This window comes from Phyllopteryx taeniolatus, chromosome 5 (assembly GCF_024500385.1).
Source record: "Phyllopteryx taeniolatus isolate TA_2022b chromosome 5, UOR_Ptae_1.2, whole genome shotgun sequence".
Taxonomy (NCBI): domain Eukaryota; kingdom Metazoa; phylum Chordata; class Actinopteri; order Syngnathiformes; family Syngnathidae; genus Phyllopteryx; species Phyllopteryx taeniolatus.
This window is the reverse complement of record NC_084506.1, coordinates 8,017,217-8,033,689: the sequence shown is the minus strand read 5'-3', so window position 1 is coordinate 8,033,689 and position 16,473 is coordinate 8,017,217. Positions and strand designations below refer to the sequence as shown.

The following is a 16,473-nucleotide window of genomic DNA, read 5'->3' as shown; positions in this document are numbered from 1 at the left end:
GTGCAGTGCTGCAGTTTGTTCCCAGTCACATAGATGTACGGTTTTGCAACTTCAGTGAGAGCATTGAGCGCGGTTTGACTATGGCCTTTGCAGAAGTGCGTCAGCGCTCCCAGGTGTCAACCAATTTTACAGTGCAAGTAAGTGGACTGCAATGGTGGGGAAACATGAACTGTCACTTTGCACTTTGATGTCAAAATTTCATTACAGTAGTGAGAATCTTGCCTCAAAGAAACAGCTGTTTGCTCTACTGCGTGTTTAATCATAATGAATTATTAATAATTGTCAAAGTTTTACTTTTTCCTGAATGAACTGGAATGTATATTTAAAAGCTCTTTGAAATGATCTTAGTGTTACTTTTACAGGGGCTGTTGGTAGTGCAGTGGTCCACATGGTTGACTTCTGTGCAATGGTGCGGGCTTAATACCAAGTCAATGCCTCATTCGTTCATAAAGTTAAAGTTTCGATTCGTGTCTACTACTTACAGTATATCCAGCTAAATCTGTGTACTCTTTTTATTCATGCCCGAGCTTTTGAGGATTATAGAAGCGTGCTTTTTGTTAATAAAGGACTTGTTTGGATCGGTACTATGTTAGGCCTGTGTAGAATTTTGTTTCACCCAGTCATGTAGTTGTTATATATTGTATATTATGATTGGTTTAGGAATTAGTTGCAGCATGGAAACATTTCATGAATAACTAAGTAAGAATGCCCTGGGCAAAACTGCCCAATTGTATGCCCTACTTTCGATTAACTGAAGGTTAACTCTTTCAGAGAGACACCAGATTTTCTATGAAAGTAAAGCCGAACATGACTTTGCCCTGTACACCTCATAAATTAAACATGCTTGTCAAATTGCTCTGCAGATTATCAATATTACCATGGCTGTTCCTAAAAATGAGCAACGACTGGGGAGGTATCCAGTGGACATCACCTTTACTGCGCGGAGCCCCCAGGGTTATCTAACGGGGTCAGAGGTCAGCATTGCTCTTATGAAGCTCACCAAGGTGGAATTTAGCTATTACATGGGCTTCCCTGTCCTGCAGATTGCCGAGCGTAAGTCTCATAGTTTTTCAATATAATAGCACTTTTCCATCTAACTGTATAGCACAGTGAGCTCTCTTCTTTGACCTTTCTATGGTGGCTGGAACAATGTCATGACAGTATGATTTTTTTTTTGTGTGTGTGTTCTCATCAAAAGCGTTTCATTATCCAAAGTTAAACACAAGCCAGTTCCTTCGGTCCTCCTGGGTGAGAACAGGTAAGATGTTACAGTTAATCGTGATGATCTACTATGCAGCTAATCAATTATGGCAACTCTTGTGTAAACAAAAAGTGTACAGTATGCTGCATATCTTAGTTCTGCTTTTCATCCATCTAGTTCTCTTGGGAGTGCTGGACAGTGAAGTGGGCCAGAGGACCTTTCAAGCGAAAATAGAGCGCAGGGTGGCCATGTTACTTGGGGAGGCCTTGGGATTAGTCAGACGTGTCAAGAGAGCCACTAATGTTGGCAACAGCAGCGTTCAGGTACCCTGTGTACATACTGCATTTTTCAAGTGCCGGTGACGGTTCTAGTATTAAAGTTCAGTAACTATATGCAGAACATTATGGTGCTACCGACTTATTTAGCTTTTCACAATATGAACCCTTGCACATTCGTCTGTTTGTAAATAGATGACTCAACATTGACAAAAATGTCCTTGTTGTGCCATTTGCTAATCACCATTGCCCGATGCAAGTCTAACTGCCTTGCTACCAAGCGTGTACTATGGGCTTATTATTGAGCTTTTCAGTGTTCGTGTTACCACTGAAAGCCTTACTGCTTTACTAATCAGGCTCTAGCTTTTGTGGGTTTCCCCTGCACCTGCTCATCAGCCTCACATGGAGCAAGATGGGGCCATGTCCCCATGGCAACAGCATCCCATTCAGCCCAGAGGCGAGCCATTCAGACCCCAAGTGCATGACGTGTTGTTCCTTTTCTTCTCCGTAGCTCTTCTTGATGCTTCCTGTGAGCTGCAAAAATCAGATCAATTATTATTCATTGTTTCTCTCTCTATGCTTACGTCATCTGTTTGACATGATGAAGAGATTGTCTCTGTTTTTGAGAGGGTAGACATCCAGAGATCCAGATATTAGTGTTTGGTAAAAGATTTAGCCAGCAGAGAAAAGGGAAATGCAATACAGAAAGTTCTTAAACTGAAAGGTTACCAGAATGATAAGTGTTTTCCTGGCTGAGTAGCAGCCTAACTGTGCCAGACCTTTCTGTCTTGCTGTGTCATAAAAACACAAAGCACTGCAGTAGCAGTGATAAGTATACTGTGCTTATCTCCTTGTATCATTTCATCTCTAATTTTGGTCTGTAGCATTTCCCTTCCTTTTGTGTTTTTACAGTCATGAATGTGGATTTTTTTTTTCTGTATAAAGAGCTTATTATGTGCTTGTTTTCCTACCTTCCCCAAAGACATGCTGCTACTGAGGAGGCCTTGTTTGGATTTTGCTTCTTTTTTTTTGTAACACAATTTTTAAGCATCTCTTCCAATGGGATTACTTGACTTTACTTCGGTGATTTTTTTCCTTCTTCACATGCATCTATGTAAGCACATATGTCCTCAACTCACTTAACACAAGATTAGTAAAATACAAGGAAAAAGTCATATGATCAGTGGTGTACCTGAACGAATTCAATGAATGAAAGTTCATAAACTCATTCTTATTTTGAGTGAACGTGAACTGAATGTAGTGTATTTCTGCTTGATGAATTATTGAGAACGCGCTCATTCTGGCATCTGTGAGCGGTTTGTGAATGCCAGAACATTTTTGGTCAATAGAGTACCAGGTTTTCTTTAGACTTCCAGGAGAAAACCTGGCTAAACCCACTGTAAACGAGCCTTCATATGTAGGGGGATAAACGAACGCCTTGTTTGACCAGCCACCAACAGTCGCACGGCCGCATGCGACATCAAAGTGCGGTGCGTACCGGAGAAAGGGGGGAATAGCGAAGCCGCGCTTGCATGCATCTCAGAGCAGCACTATGAGCAGCAGCTATAATTGAAGACTCTTCATTGTCCGTAGGTGTGAATGTGAGTGTGGATGCTTGTTTTTCTGTATGTGTCCTGCAATTGGCTGGTGACAAGTTCAGGGTGTTCCCCGCCGCTCGCTCAGAGTCAGCTGGGATAGGCTCCAGCACGCCCGCGACCCTAGTGAGGATAAAAAAAACGGTACGGAAAATGGGTGGAGGAATGTTTTGCATGTTGAATAATGAATATACACTTTGAGGTATATCCTTAGTTTTCTACCCAACCAGGTTCTTAACCTCAGATTGTGTTTTTGTTAGCAGGTTTAGGATTACAGTCCTCTTTTTTTTGTTTTAATTTCTCATTTGAAAAAATACCCTTGAAGCAACACATATTTCCTCATGTTTTTGAGACTGTAGGGTGAAAGCTACAGCTGGCTACTAGTGTGGCAACAAATGGGTGGCAACAATGGGCAAATGCCAATATCTTAAGGGTAATGGCCTGCAGCAATGTATTGAGGGGGGTAAAAAAAGAACTATGCAGTTGTTCATTTTTGGAACAGTGAACTTAGTTCACAATTTTGAATTCTGAACTGTGAATTGAACTTTGCACTGGTTCACTCAGAAAATGAACTTGCATATGACATTGGCTTGTGATAAATCAGCATACTTTGAACATTGAATGGAACTAACTGCCCAAGGCTACACTAGCTGCACTGGCCATCTTTTCTTGCAGGCCCCCATTGTGCCTGAACTGTCTTCAGATCCTTTGAGCAGTCTTTGTGGAGCAGGAACTTGTCATCACTGCCAGTTGTATAAAAATCCCTCGCTCAACTTCAGGCCATAAGAAACACAAAAATGAGAGGTCACCCAGTGGCGGAATGCAACTGCTAACCTTACAGCGAGGGGGTTCAGGTTAAGCTCTGTTTGGCAAAATACGCCAATCAATCTGTGTACACCCTATACTTCTCTTCTTAAGTCATTATGGGATAGGCTCCAGCTTCCCTGTGACTATAATTGGGATAAGTAGTTTTGCATAAAGGTCTTGGGTTCAATCCAGATGCTGAAGTCTTTTGGTGGAGTTTGCATTTTCTTGGTCTGTGTGGACTCATCCAAGTTAATTGTCAACTTGAAATTGTCCTTAGGTGTGAATGTGATTGTTATTGACTGGTGATCCACCCAGGGTGTACCTCGCATCATTCGCAAAGTTAGCTGACTGTCAAAGTGAACTCCTCTTGATTATGTCAATTCATAGGTTGTGAGCATGAACCGGCCTATGGGTGTGGACCATCCTTTGGAAGTTGTGTATTTTGTGGAGCGCCCTGATGGCCAGAGGGTCCCTGCTGTTGAAATGGCCAACATACTCAACAGCTTGGATGTCCAAAAGGTCGCCATCATCTTGGGGTATCGTGTTGAGGGCGTTTTAGCACAACGTGAGTATCTTTAGTGTAGCAGTTCACTGATATGGTGGTTCTTGATGCCGGTAATTTAACTTAAAGCTCTATTTTTTTAAGCTAAGTTGTTTGTTTACCTGCATGCAATTATTAAATGTCTCATTTATCATTGTTTTAAAAAAACACATGGACTAAATTGTTAGTGCCTTTCCATTAAAAAAAGATAAACCCTCTCCATGGTAACTGAAATTACTTAAAACTGAAGAGATTGGAATTTACCAAAACATATTAAAAAGCCACAAAGCTTCTCGGAGACTGCCAAAGAGTACTGTACCTACTGAGAAACATGGAGGAGGCTCTGTTATGTTCTGGGGCTTCTTTGCTGCATCCTGCACATGGTTTCTGAATCTGTGCAGGACACAATGAAATCTCAATTCTTGAGTGAAATGTGCTGACCAGTGTCTGAAAGCTTGGTCTCAGCTGCAGGCCACGGGACATCCAACAAGATAAAGACCCCAAACATACAGCTAAAAATACCAACAATGACTCAGAACAAAATTTGTGAACAAAAATAGTGTCGGCAGGTGCAGAAGTCTCATTCAAAGTTACAGAAAATGTTTGATTGCAGTCATCAAAAGGTTGTGCAAAAAAATATGGAGTTTATTTTGAATTTTTTTGGTCCAAGCCATTTGCATTATTATTTTTTATTATTATTATTATTCTGTACCACACAAACAATGCCTGGTTTTCAGTGAATTTCAAAGTATTTTAACGTAACTGTATTATTACTTATGCCAGTTATATCTGTGACGATTATAGCGTTTTCTTTTTTGACTGAAATACCAATGATTTTGTCCACGTGTGTATCAGGCATAAGGACACCAACCTCTAGCTCCATGTGATCCTTCATGTTAGCTAAATTATCCTCCCTTGCATGCAATGTACGAACAGCCTGAATCTGAAGACAAGGCTAATGAGAGGCCCTTGTGGCCATTTTTACTTAACTGCAGTAACTTAACCAAGGGATGATGCAAGATTTCCTTTCAAGGAATGAAAGTCTGTGTTGTTAAAATTACAACTATGAGACAAGAAGCAACTCTCCAAAGATATACTGCATCCCCACCTTGTGTGTGGCATAACCTAAGGGCAATAGAAACAAATGCTTAATATTGATCGACGTGCAATTCCTCTCTGTTGCACTTCAGCTGTAGAGAAGGTGCCATCGTCACCTTCTGACACTGAGAACCCCAACATGTGGATCATCATCGGAGTGGTGATTCCTCTCCTGGTGGTCATTATCATCATTGCCATCCTCTACTGGAAATTGTGTCGGACAGACAAGCTGGACTTCCAACCAGATGCCATGACCTCCATCCAGCAGAGACAGAAGGTGATACCGCGAAGCTCTGTTGGAATCAGGGTTTATTTACACATTTTAATATTTTGCAGGTTGTCACAGAATCCCCACCTCCAAAATGTCTTCTTGTATTATTAGAGTCAAAAAGCGAGATTATGGTTGTAAATATTTCATCATTTCAGCAAGGATTTTATGAAATTCCATGAGCTGGATTGGTTGGATGTGTAATATTGGGATGGGCGTCACTGGCAGTTAAATGGTCCACTCGCTTGACTTCCATGCTGGCAGCATGTGTGTAGTTCCTTTCCACTCAGTGATGGTGTGAATTCGAGTGTGACTATTTGTTTGGATAGCCTCCACCTTCCTGCAGCCCAGAGCAGGACAATCGGAATAGATGATTGCTGGATGACAATGCCATTTTTTTTTCTCCCAAGAAAAACATAGCATAGCATGTAGCATGGGTCCTAAAACAGCACCAGAGAACAATATTGTGTCTCAGCTGCTCCTTCTTCAGGGAAGTCGCGAAGTCATTAAAGGGTACTTAAATGTAATTTTGGGTTTCTTGTTTTACAGGGCAATGTTTGATGTGTTTTTGTCCAGCTTTGTTCCTCTTCTACCAGTAAATGCTCTCTCATCGTTTCCAAGCTGGATGTAATTTGTTTAATGTACAAAGGAAAGTAATTTAACTTCATAATCTGTCACATAATACCACTCACCCTTCTGCTCACAGTCTGCTACCTCACAGACCCCCGTTCACAAGGGACTACCTCAACATGAGAGGGGTATTGAGTTTAGTGAAGAAGAAGAAGAATGGAGATATGAAGAGGAAGATGGGGAGTATGAAGAGAATGAGGAGGAGGAAATCAATGTTAAAAGCAGAAAGGTATAGAATAGTAGGTGCAAAGTAGTGTTTTCGGAATGAGTGTGTGCTTGCCCTCTCTAGTGTTGTTGTTATAGTATATGTTGACACAAGTAATGTTTTTTTTTTACTATTAAAAAGACTGCGTTGTTACACACGGAAAGAATCTATCCTGTCGACCATTGCATCTGCTCAGGGAACGCTTACTCCAAAGAGCAAACCCAGTACAAGCAGTGAGGAGGAAGTGGAAGAAGGGGACGAGGAAGAAGAAGAAATAAAGACGTTTGTCAAGAAACCCTACAAAGCAGAAGAGAAAAATGCACAAGAAAAAAAGGCAACGCAAAAGAGAAAAGAGGAGATGAAGAAAAAAGAGAAAATAACAGTGTTCCCAAACGGGAGGCGAGACAAGCAGGAGGTACAGGCTTTAGTTGCCAGACAGATTGATGTGTTTGTGGCTTCGCTGGACATTAGGACTGTGCGTTGTCCTCTTTGAACATTGTGTCATGTCAGTCAGTAGTTGTTGTTTTTTTGGGTTTTTTTTGTTTTTTTTAGATTTGCAAGGGTGTACAATAACTGTGTTGAGCAAGTAGATTTATAGATGTGCGTTTGTGTTCGTTGTGGCTAAAAATAGTCATTTATGTGTGGCAGATTACCAGTTTATTAGCCTCCTGAATCGTTTCATTATGCTCCTGTGTGGGGTAGAATAAAGTGGGTCTATTTTTCTGCCGTGTGCATTTGGGATGGCTTCTTCAAAGGCTCCAACACTGCACAGATATACAGACCGCCTCTCTTTAGGTCAGTGGTTCCATACGGGTTAGAAGACAAACATCAGGCATTTTGTGACCAATAGAGGAATGTATACATTTTAGACAATGAATGGGAGCGTTGCAGTTAATTGGCCCCACTTTCATAAAGTGGCACACATGCATCACGACTACCATGCAAACATCATGTCCCAGTATATCTTGATTTGAAGATTTGATCATCAAATACAATCGTTATTTTAGGCAAGCATGCCATACCAGAATCTTGTAACGCTGCTGTTGAGGAAACGTTCACCTTACGGTAAAAATAGATGTTGCTTGGTTGAATGTATCTGTTTCAGTTACAGGCTCCCAGTGTGAAAGGCTTCGACTTTGCTAAGCTGCATCTTGGCCAGCAGAATAAAGATGATGTTGTGGTGGTCCAGGAATCTAATCCAGCGGGGCCTCTGCCCATCTCAGATAAGGAAGGCCTCAGTCCTTCCCAGAATGGGGATATCCCCACCCCCATATCCAAAAACTCTGCCTCCTCCACCAAGGCATCCCGCAGCTTTCGAAGACGAGAAAGGTCAGTGCTCCTGGCAGTGCAAGGAGGGAGGCGTTCTTATCACTAACATCAATATAATCAACATTACATAAACTTTCAAACAGTCTCTCTGTGGGTTTAGTTTTTCCTGTTAAAGGTTTTAAGAAACCAAAAGGAGAGAAAAAAAAACGTTGGTATAAACGTAACAATGAACTTCTCTCCCATAAGTTTAATATTATGATTTTAAAGGTTACATAAAGCGAAATAAATAAATGCATCATGATATAAACTTGAACCTACTTTCCTTTCAAAGTTGGACATTTTCTGATATGGATTGTAAATTAAGCAAAAAAAACAACAACAACAAAAAACAGTACATGCTGGACAATTGGCACTCCTTGCATGTTACTTTCACATTTGTACTTTATATACTTTCAGTGAGTGTTACTGTTGTCTATTTTATATTAAGGGATTATTAATTAAGGGGCATCACGGATGTGCCCTGTTGCTCAAAAATGTTGCTATAAATGTGAAATAAGTCAATATAGTGGCGGATTTTTCATATTTTAGGGCCTAAACTAACTAATTGCTACCAATCAAGCATACATGTTAATTTGGCCAGTTTTCCTTTAAAGTGTTCATGTACTACTGCCTTTGCATCCTGTTAAAATGTTAACATAAATAGGCTCTGCAATGGTGTTCTCACCACATTACTGACTAATATATACAACCGCAATTCTAATGAAGTTGGGACGTTGTGTTAAACATAAATAAAAACAGAATAAAATTATTTGCAAATCATGTTCAACCTTTATTTAATTGAATACACTACAAAGACAGGATATTTAATGTTCAAACTGATAAACTTTATTGTTTTTAGCAAATAATCACTTGGAATTTTTATGGCTGCAACACTTTCCAAAAAAGCTGGGACCGGGTCATGTTTACCACTGTGTTACATCACCTTTTCTTTTAACAACATTCAATAAACGTTTGGGAACTGAGGACACTAATTGTTGAAGCTTTGTAGGTGGAATTCTTTCCCATTCTTGCTTGATGTACAGCTTCAGCTGTTCAACAGTATTTTACGCTTCATAATAGAGTATTAATTTATACAGTATCACCTGACCCCGACATACTTGTTCATGGAGGAAAAAATGCAAATTGTCAGCCAATACAAATATCTTGGGTTAATAATAGATTCACAGCTTTCCTTTAAAGCCCATATTGACAAATTGTGTAAAAATATCAAATTAAACCTCGCAAATTTTCGTGCAATACGGAATGAAATGTCAACTGAAGCTGCAAAAATTTACCTGCATTCAATGATTCTTAGTCACTTTAACTATTGCATAACCAGTTGGTCCCAGGCTGGTCAGAATGCAAAAAAACCATTGGAAGTTTTGTACAAACAAGTAATTAAAGTGATGGATAAAAAAACCAAGGCACTATCATCACTGTGCAATTTTAAAAAAATACAGTCTTTTAAACTGGGACAGTCTTCACATATTTGCAGATTTAAATTTGATTTATAAAGTACTGCATGATTTGGCTCCAGCTCCTCTGGCTGAGTTCATCAGCCAAAGAAAAAGCTCTGAGCGTGCCACTCGAGGCTCTGTCAGAGGTGACTGTCTCATTCCTCTGCGCAGGAGCACTTTCAGTAAGTCAGCCTGGTCAGTGAGGAGCGCTGGTGAGTGGAACTCAGTACCTGAGGAGGTTAAACTGCTTACAACATACAAGGCCTTCACAAAAAAACTGAAAATGTGGCTAGTTAACACCTATAGCTGCCAACACTAAAAGACAAGTATGTTATGCTGTTTTTTTGTTATGATCAAAAAAATTATGGTTTTACGTGCAGAATGTGGTTTGACATTGTCTTGCTACAATAAGCAGAGGCGTCCATGAAAAAGACGTTGCTTGGATGGCAGCATATGTTTCTCCAAAACCTGTATGTACCTTTCAGCATTAATGGTGCCTTCACAGATGTATAAGTTACCCATGCCATTGGCAGTAACACAGCCCCATACCATCACAGATGCTGGGTTTTGAACTTTGCGTCCAGAACAGTCCGGATGGTTCTTTTCCTCTTTGGCCCGGAGGACACGACGTCCAGAATTTCCAAAAACAATTTGAAATGTGGACTTGTCGGACCACGGAACACTTTTCCACTTTTCATCAGTCCATCATAGATGAGCTCGGGCCCTGGGTGTTGTTGATAAATGGCTTTTGCTTTGCATAGTAGAGTTTCAAGTTGCACTTACAGATCTAGCGCCGAACTGTATTTACTGACATTGGATTTCTGAAGTGTTCCTGAGCCTTTACACATTGATGTCGGTTTTTGATTCAGTGCCGCCTGAGGGATCGAAGGTCACGGGCATTCAATGTTGGTTTTCGGCCTTGCCGCTTACATGCAGTGATTTCTCCAGATTCTCTGAACATTTTGATGATATTATGGACCGTAGATGATGAAATCCCTAAATTCCTTGCAATTGTATATTGAGGAACATTGTCCTTAAACTGTTCAACTATTTTCTCACGCACTTGTTCACAAAGAGGTGAACCTCGCCCTATCTTTGCTTGTGAATGACTGGGCAATTCAGGGAAGCTCCTTTTATACCCAATCATGGAGCCCACCTGTTCCCAATTACCCTGTTCACCCGTGGGATGTTCCAAACAGCTGTCTCATGAGCATTCTTCAACTTTCTCAGTCTTTTTTTCCACCTGTCCCAGCTTTTTTGGAACGTGTTCCAACCATAAAATTCTAAGTTAATGATTATTTGCTAAAAACAAGCCAGTTGATCAGTTTGAACATTAAATATCTTGTCTTTGTAGTGTATTCAATTAAATATAGGTTGAACATGATTTGCAAATCATTGTATTCTGGTTTTATTTATGTTTAACACAACGTTCCAACTTCATCGGAATTGGGGTTGTACATTACTGTTGGTAGTGTGTATGTTTTGTTGTCGTTTTTTACTTTTAAACCTCAAGCCAATCAAATTATTAAAGACAGACAGTCTCCTCTGTCTGCCAGACACAAAGCTTTGACAGAATCGCTGATTAATAATTTATATACAAGACTGTTAGGCAAATTTTCTATTTATTTTTTATTTTTTGCCTGGTACTCTTTCACAGAATAATTTTTTTTGTTTGTTTCCCTCGCCATCTGTTTGTCCAAACATGGTTAGATACACCAGCGGGTAATAGATCTAGCCAGCATGAATAAATTTGAAATTTAATTATTCTATCAACAAGCTTTGAACCACAATATTATATCTTAGGAGCCTCGCTCCCAAAAGCTTTGACCACTAAAGAGAAGTGCTATTTTTGATTATGTATGGTATTCCAGCGCGCAAGCCCATCCTCAGGCATCAATTATTCATTTAAGTGTGTGTTTTGTGCTTAGGATCTCGCCGTCAGACGGTGATTCCATGGTGAGTGACCGCTCCAGTGGGCGCGAGTCAGCTGAGGAGAACCTGAGAGCTCAGGCCACAGCCAGTGACAGCAAGCAGACGCGTAAGGCCCCCATCAATGTTTTAAATGGCAAGTTGCCCTGGCAACACTCAGACTACAGCAAAAGAGGGGGACAGGAAGACAAACACTGAAAAGAATGGACCAGACTGATATGTGAATAATGAGATGATTTAATATTCTGTGTATCTCAAGAGAATTTAGTTGGAAATACCAAAAAAATAGTGCAAAAAATGTTACATTAAACTTTCTAGCAACACGATCACTGTGCTAAAAGACAACCGCTATACACGTGTCCACCTAAATGTGAGTCCTGAAATACACTACAAAAACAGAGTGCATAACACAACCACTCTGAAAACATTGTGTTTCACAAAAACGCCCATGATTTTAAAATTGATTGGGATTAGTGTACAGTATTTAGTAGGATTATCACAAGATCTGTTGTTAAAAAAAAAAAAAAAAAAGCTTTTTGTTAGGCACTGTTGTCAGTGAGGTGCAATACTTTTCGGACAACATCTTTGCACATCTAAATTTGCACAAGAGCAGGCTGTAAAATTACAGGATTATAGGGAGCACCAGAAAGCAACATGAAAGTATTTTGTTTCCAATACATGCTTTGCGGATGCAAAAGAAGGAAAACAACAAGCGGACGTTATTCTGACGGCATGTCAACAGATTGAAGGTTGCAGTGCCACTCTGAGACGCACTGGAGCCAGAAGCGTTCAGGCACACTGACTACATGCAGCGCGCCGCCGCCTGCCTGACTCACCCACACAGGAATGATCTCTGTCTGTTTACTGTGAAATCTTTTTGCCTGTATCTCGGTATGGTGTTTATGAAAAGAGTACATTGTATGAGATGCACGTACTACAATGTTGAGGAAGCATTTTTTGAAGTGTAAAAAAGAAGCTTTTGTCAGTCGTACTAAATGAACTCATAACGACCTGAGGAAAAGCTGTTATCATCCATGGACACAATGTTCCTCTTTGTCATGCTACTTCTAAGTTTCCCTTGACTTTGACACGTGACCTAGATCAGTGGTTTCGAGCACAACCGTTGCCAACCTTAAACGCGGACTTTGCTATTGTCGCTAAGTCAAGACCACTTTTAGAGAAGTTCAAAAAAATAAAGAACATGTATTGTTCAAAAATAGCCTTTGAAACAATATGTATGTCATATTTTTAAACATACAGTAATTAAACAGGTGCACATGTCCAAAGTGCATTTCATGTCACCTTATTAAGAAACTGGATGACATAACAACTGCGTGTACAATAATGAGTATAGTAAATAGCACAACTGCATGAAATGCAGCCACCAATTTTCTCATATCTTCTTTTTAGGAAAGTGCAACATCAATAGTTAGCAAATTAAGGGTGCAGATAAGCGCAACAGTAACGGTAAGAGTAAATTTTAACAGTCTGGATTAGTATGTGAGAGGCTGTTTCAATGCCACTTGAAACAATGCCACTTGAAGTTGCATTTGCACTGTGCTAGCTGTGCTAACGGATATCGCTATCGCTAGCCAGGGGATCTGTAGCTAGAGGCCGAGCTGCACCGTTTTTGTTTACGGAGTAGCTGTGTGGTTTCGAGCCGGTGGGAACTCAGTATGGCACAGAGGTGTACCAAATACAAATACTTTGCACCCTTACACCCCATGACTGTCAAAATAACGTTGCCTTCCAGATAAGCGACCTTAAATATTTCACTGCTAGAAGGGGTTCTGAGTTCACAGAGTTGTGAATCACTGATCTAGCTGACCACATCTTAATGGCCTACCTGCAGGAGATTCTCGGTTTATCAAGTTTGGCAAGGACTGATCACTTCCAATAAAACTGTCTTTCCTTTCTATTGCGGTGCAGGCAAAAATAGAATTGGTAAGACTTTCTCTTCTTTCCATCTCCTCAGTGGCTCCCCAATTGTTCAGTTTGTTTCTGTGTTACTTTTGTGCTTTGCTTGTTCCCATCATTCATCACTGTCTGCCAAACTATCAGTCGCACAAAATAAATGTTACAGTCAAACAAAACGGTCAATGTTTTGGAGTGGCCCTAATCATCCCTTCTACTAGATACTGTATCCTGGTTTGACTCAACCTGGTCCTTTAAACTGATGAACTACAAACTGTTAAAAGGATTTCCATCTCTACAGGTCCTCCTCCTACAAATGGTCTCAATGAACAGATGTCATCCGCTTCCATATTTGAACACGTTGATCGGATGTCGCGGGCCACAGATGTAAGCCGAAGACTCCCCAACAAAGTGCAGCTTATTGCCATGCAGCCCATGACGGTCCCACCCCTGAACAGCCACACTGGCAAATTGCCTGAAACCAGCAAAATAAACAAGGAGGTTCGCCTCTCTCTGTCCCCATATTTACATTTGTAGCTTGATAAATCCAAAGATCACACCTCCTTCCTACTTGGTGTTTCTTCTCATCAGATCCAAGTCGAAATGAGGCAGAAATCGGAGACCGAGCATCATCGAAACAAGATCCGCCTGCGTGCCAAGCGGAAGGGCCACTATGACTTCCCTACAATGGATGACATAGACGTTGTGGACGTCAAAGACCAGGATCACATTTACCATAAAGCGCAGATGCAGATAGAGAAGATCTTGGACCGAAATGCACAGATTCCCTCCATCTTCAAGGAACCCCAAAACAGGTTCATGTTGTTGTTTTTTTTAATTCAAGAAAAGTGTTTTTTTAATCATTTTTTTATACAATTAGATAACATTTGATTTTGTTTCCAGTGCTCGAGGGAGGCGCTCTCCCAAGCAGAGGATGAAGGAGCTGTCAAATGGCGCAATGACAGATGCAGACAAAGATCACCTCATCACTGAAGACGCTGATGCTGTTTATAGAAAATGTCCCGGGGTTAACAATGTAGCCTATGTTGTAAGTATAATATGAGAGGCTTGCTCATTAAAATGTCTGTGTAAAGACTATCACAGCATTTCATTGGAGCCTTAAGTCAGTCCAGAATTAACAGAAGTACTTGGTGAACAAGTGGCTTAGACATTTTTCTTGTATTCACAGTCGGACCCTGACCAAGCCCCAGGGTTAACGCACAGAAGCCCATCCCCCACGGATGAAGTCTTCCTCGGTCCCGCTTCCTCACCTCCTGGACATGCCCCTCCCCCACCCCCCTACCTACCTCCACAGCCCTCCATCGAAGAGGCACGGCAGCAGATGCATTCGCTGCTAGATGACGCCTTTGCCCTTGTGTCGCCCACTTCCCAGGGCAGTTCAGCTGGGGTGACTCTGCCAGGGGTCAATTTCAATGCTTCTGACTCCAGTCCTCCAGGCCGTGGCCCCAGACCTTGGGGCCCCTCCTATCAAGGTCTTGGCCCTTACACTGGTGTAAGTAGCTAAATGTAATGAAGTAGACCAAAACATCACATGCCAACTTTAGTCATTTTTGTGCCTTGAAATAAGAAAACAAGAATTCACCATTCTTTCCCTTTCATTTTTTTTTTTCTTCAGTTCATTCCCAGCATGAAGCCTATACAGTAGTTTAGGCTCCTCATGAATGTTCACTACATATGCTTGATGATCTTTAGCTGCTTGTCAGTGTGGGCCCAGATGCCTGTTGTATAAATAATCACAGGTGATACTTATTGAATACTTGTTGACCATGTGTCAAGAAAGGTTTCCATTGTCACTGCTGAATTGTTTGTACCTTGGCTAGTACAGGGTTATCTCAATAAATAAGGATATTGTTGAAAATTGAATTTATTTCAGTAGTTTATATCAAAAAGCAAAACTCATTGTATATAGATTCATTAAAAAATTGAAAAATACTTTATAAAAGGCCAATTCAGATCTAATTTTAAAGTTGTATGTAACATTTCTTGAGATGGTTAATTTGGGGTGTTGGTTCGTTGTATGCTATAATGATCAAAAAATCAAAACATAAAGTAATTCACTCTGTGTAGTGTGTAGTGATTCTTCCGTATTTAGCATAATACTGTATTTGAATTTATCACTGTTTTAATTGAACTTCCTCAAGATTCAAATTTATTGACATGTACCTGTATTAATTTCCTTGCACAGTGTCATCCCCAGCATACGAGGTAATGAGACTGGAGAAGAAATTAGAGGGGGGCAATCTTTACGATATACCTTTTGGTTTATTGTAATTTGAAACTTCAATAGCCTGTACTCGACTTTAGATGCTAAACTCCATCTTATAAGAGGCAAGGCGCTAACATCAGTCATTCTGAACATCAGGTACTGCTTATCTATGCGAATAAGAAGCAGCAGCATTTTTAACACGAGCTTTGTAAGAAGAAATTGAAGAAAATTGCTTTATCTCCTGTAATGTTGTCTGTCATTACTGAATCCATTTTCTTTGTTCCCTTCAGAGATTCAGTGACCTGAGTGTGTCTCCTCCTCTGGTTCAAGGCTTAACATCAAGGTTAGTAAAGCCTTCAATGGAATTTATGTGTTTGGTCACAAGTGGATCTACATTCCCATCTGTCCACAACAAAAGCATTTGTTATTAATCAGTGCTAAATAATAGCCACCACTTTGCCTTGTTTCCTCCACCATCCAGTAAGTCGGACCTTTGAATAATTAAAGGAGTCATTTTTATTTTATTAGTTTAATGGAACAGGTATGCGTCTCTGAGATATGCCCGAAAACACTTAGGCACTCTAGCATGTGAACACATAACACATTTTCACACACAGTATGTTCTTTTCCTAGAAAATAGAGCATGGGGCCAGAGCCACTTGAGATAAATAAGTTTTGTTTTTCTTTTTCTTTTGTTTTTTTGTCCTGTTTCGCTATTAGGTCAAGGGGAAAGGAGGATCTGTATACATTTTATGCCGGACCTTTTAAGCTGCCACTGTGGTTTCTTAGTATCCTAATGGATAATTATTAAGAATCGAAGTCGATCAGTTGAACAGAACAAGGTTTCTAGAGGGGAGTGAGAAAAGTAGACGACAAAAGACAAAGCACTAACTGTAAACAAGATGAGGAAAGTAAATCATTCTATACCTAGAACAATGACACATTAGATATGAGTGTTGTATGGGGCAGTAGTGCTACACCCTGTGAGGCAAGGACAGGAGGGGAAGCATGCAAGACA

At 40.5% G+C, this 16,473-nt stretch overlaps 1 protein-coding gene across 9 annotated transcripts in view; it reads left to right on the top strand.

Moving 5' to 3' along the window:
• Positions 1-16,473, top strand: part of si:ch211-1e14.1 (UPF0606 protein KIAA1549) — a 33,110-nt gene that overhangs the window by 11,325 nt on the left and 5,312 nt on the right. For 3 of the 9 annotated variants that reach the window (XM_061773267.1, XM_061773262.1, XM_061773261.1), the window contains exons 6-20: positions 7-137; positions 864-1,053; positions 1,199-1,258; positions 1,379-1,524; positions 4,266-4,443; positions 5,610-5,794; positions 6,492-6,644; positions 6,817-7,035; positions 7,726-7,949; positions 11,314-11,450; positions 13,530-13,729; positions 13,820-14,043; positions 14,132-14,276; positions 14,418-14,741; positions 15,746-15,798. In XM_061773267.1, coding sequence (XP_061629251.1) covers positions 7-137; positions 864-1,053; positions 1,199-1,258; positions 1,379-1,524; positions 4,266-4,443; positions 5,610-5,794; positions 6,492-6,644; positions 6,817-7,035; positions 7,726-7,949; positions 11,314-11,450; positions 13,530-13,729; positions 13,820-14,043; positions 14,132-14,276; positions 14,418-14,741; positions 15,746-15,798 — 2,569 coding nt within the window. Of the gene's footprint in view, positions 1-6; positions 138-863; positions 1,054-1,198; positions 1,259-1,378; positions 1,525-4,265; positions 4,444-5,609; positions 5,795-6,491; positions 6,645-6,816; positions 7,036-7,725; positions 7,950-11,313; positions 11,451-13,243; positions 13,259-13,529; positions 13,730-13,819; positions 14,044-14,131; positions 14,277-14,417; positions 14,742-15,745; positions 15,799-16,473 lie in introns of all 9 variants that reach the window. The other 6 variants (XM_061773265.1, XM_061773264.1, XM_061773266.1 and 3 more) reach the window with 6 other exon arrangements.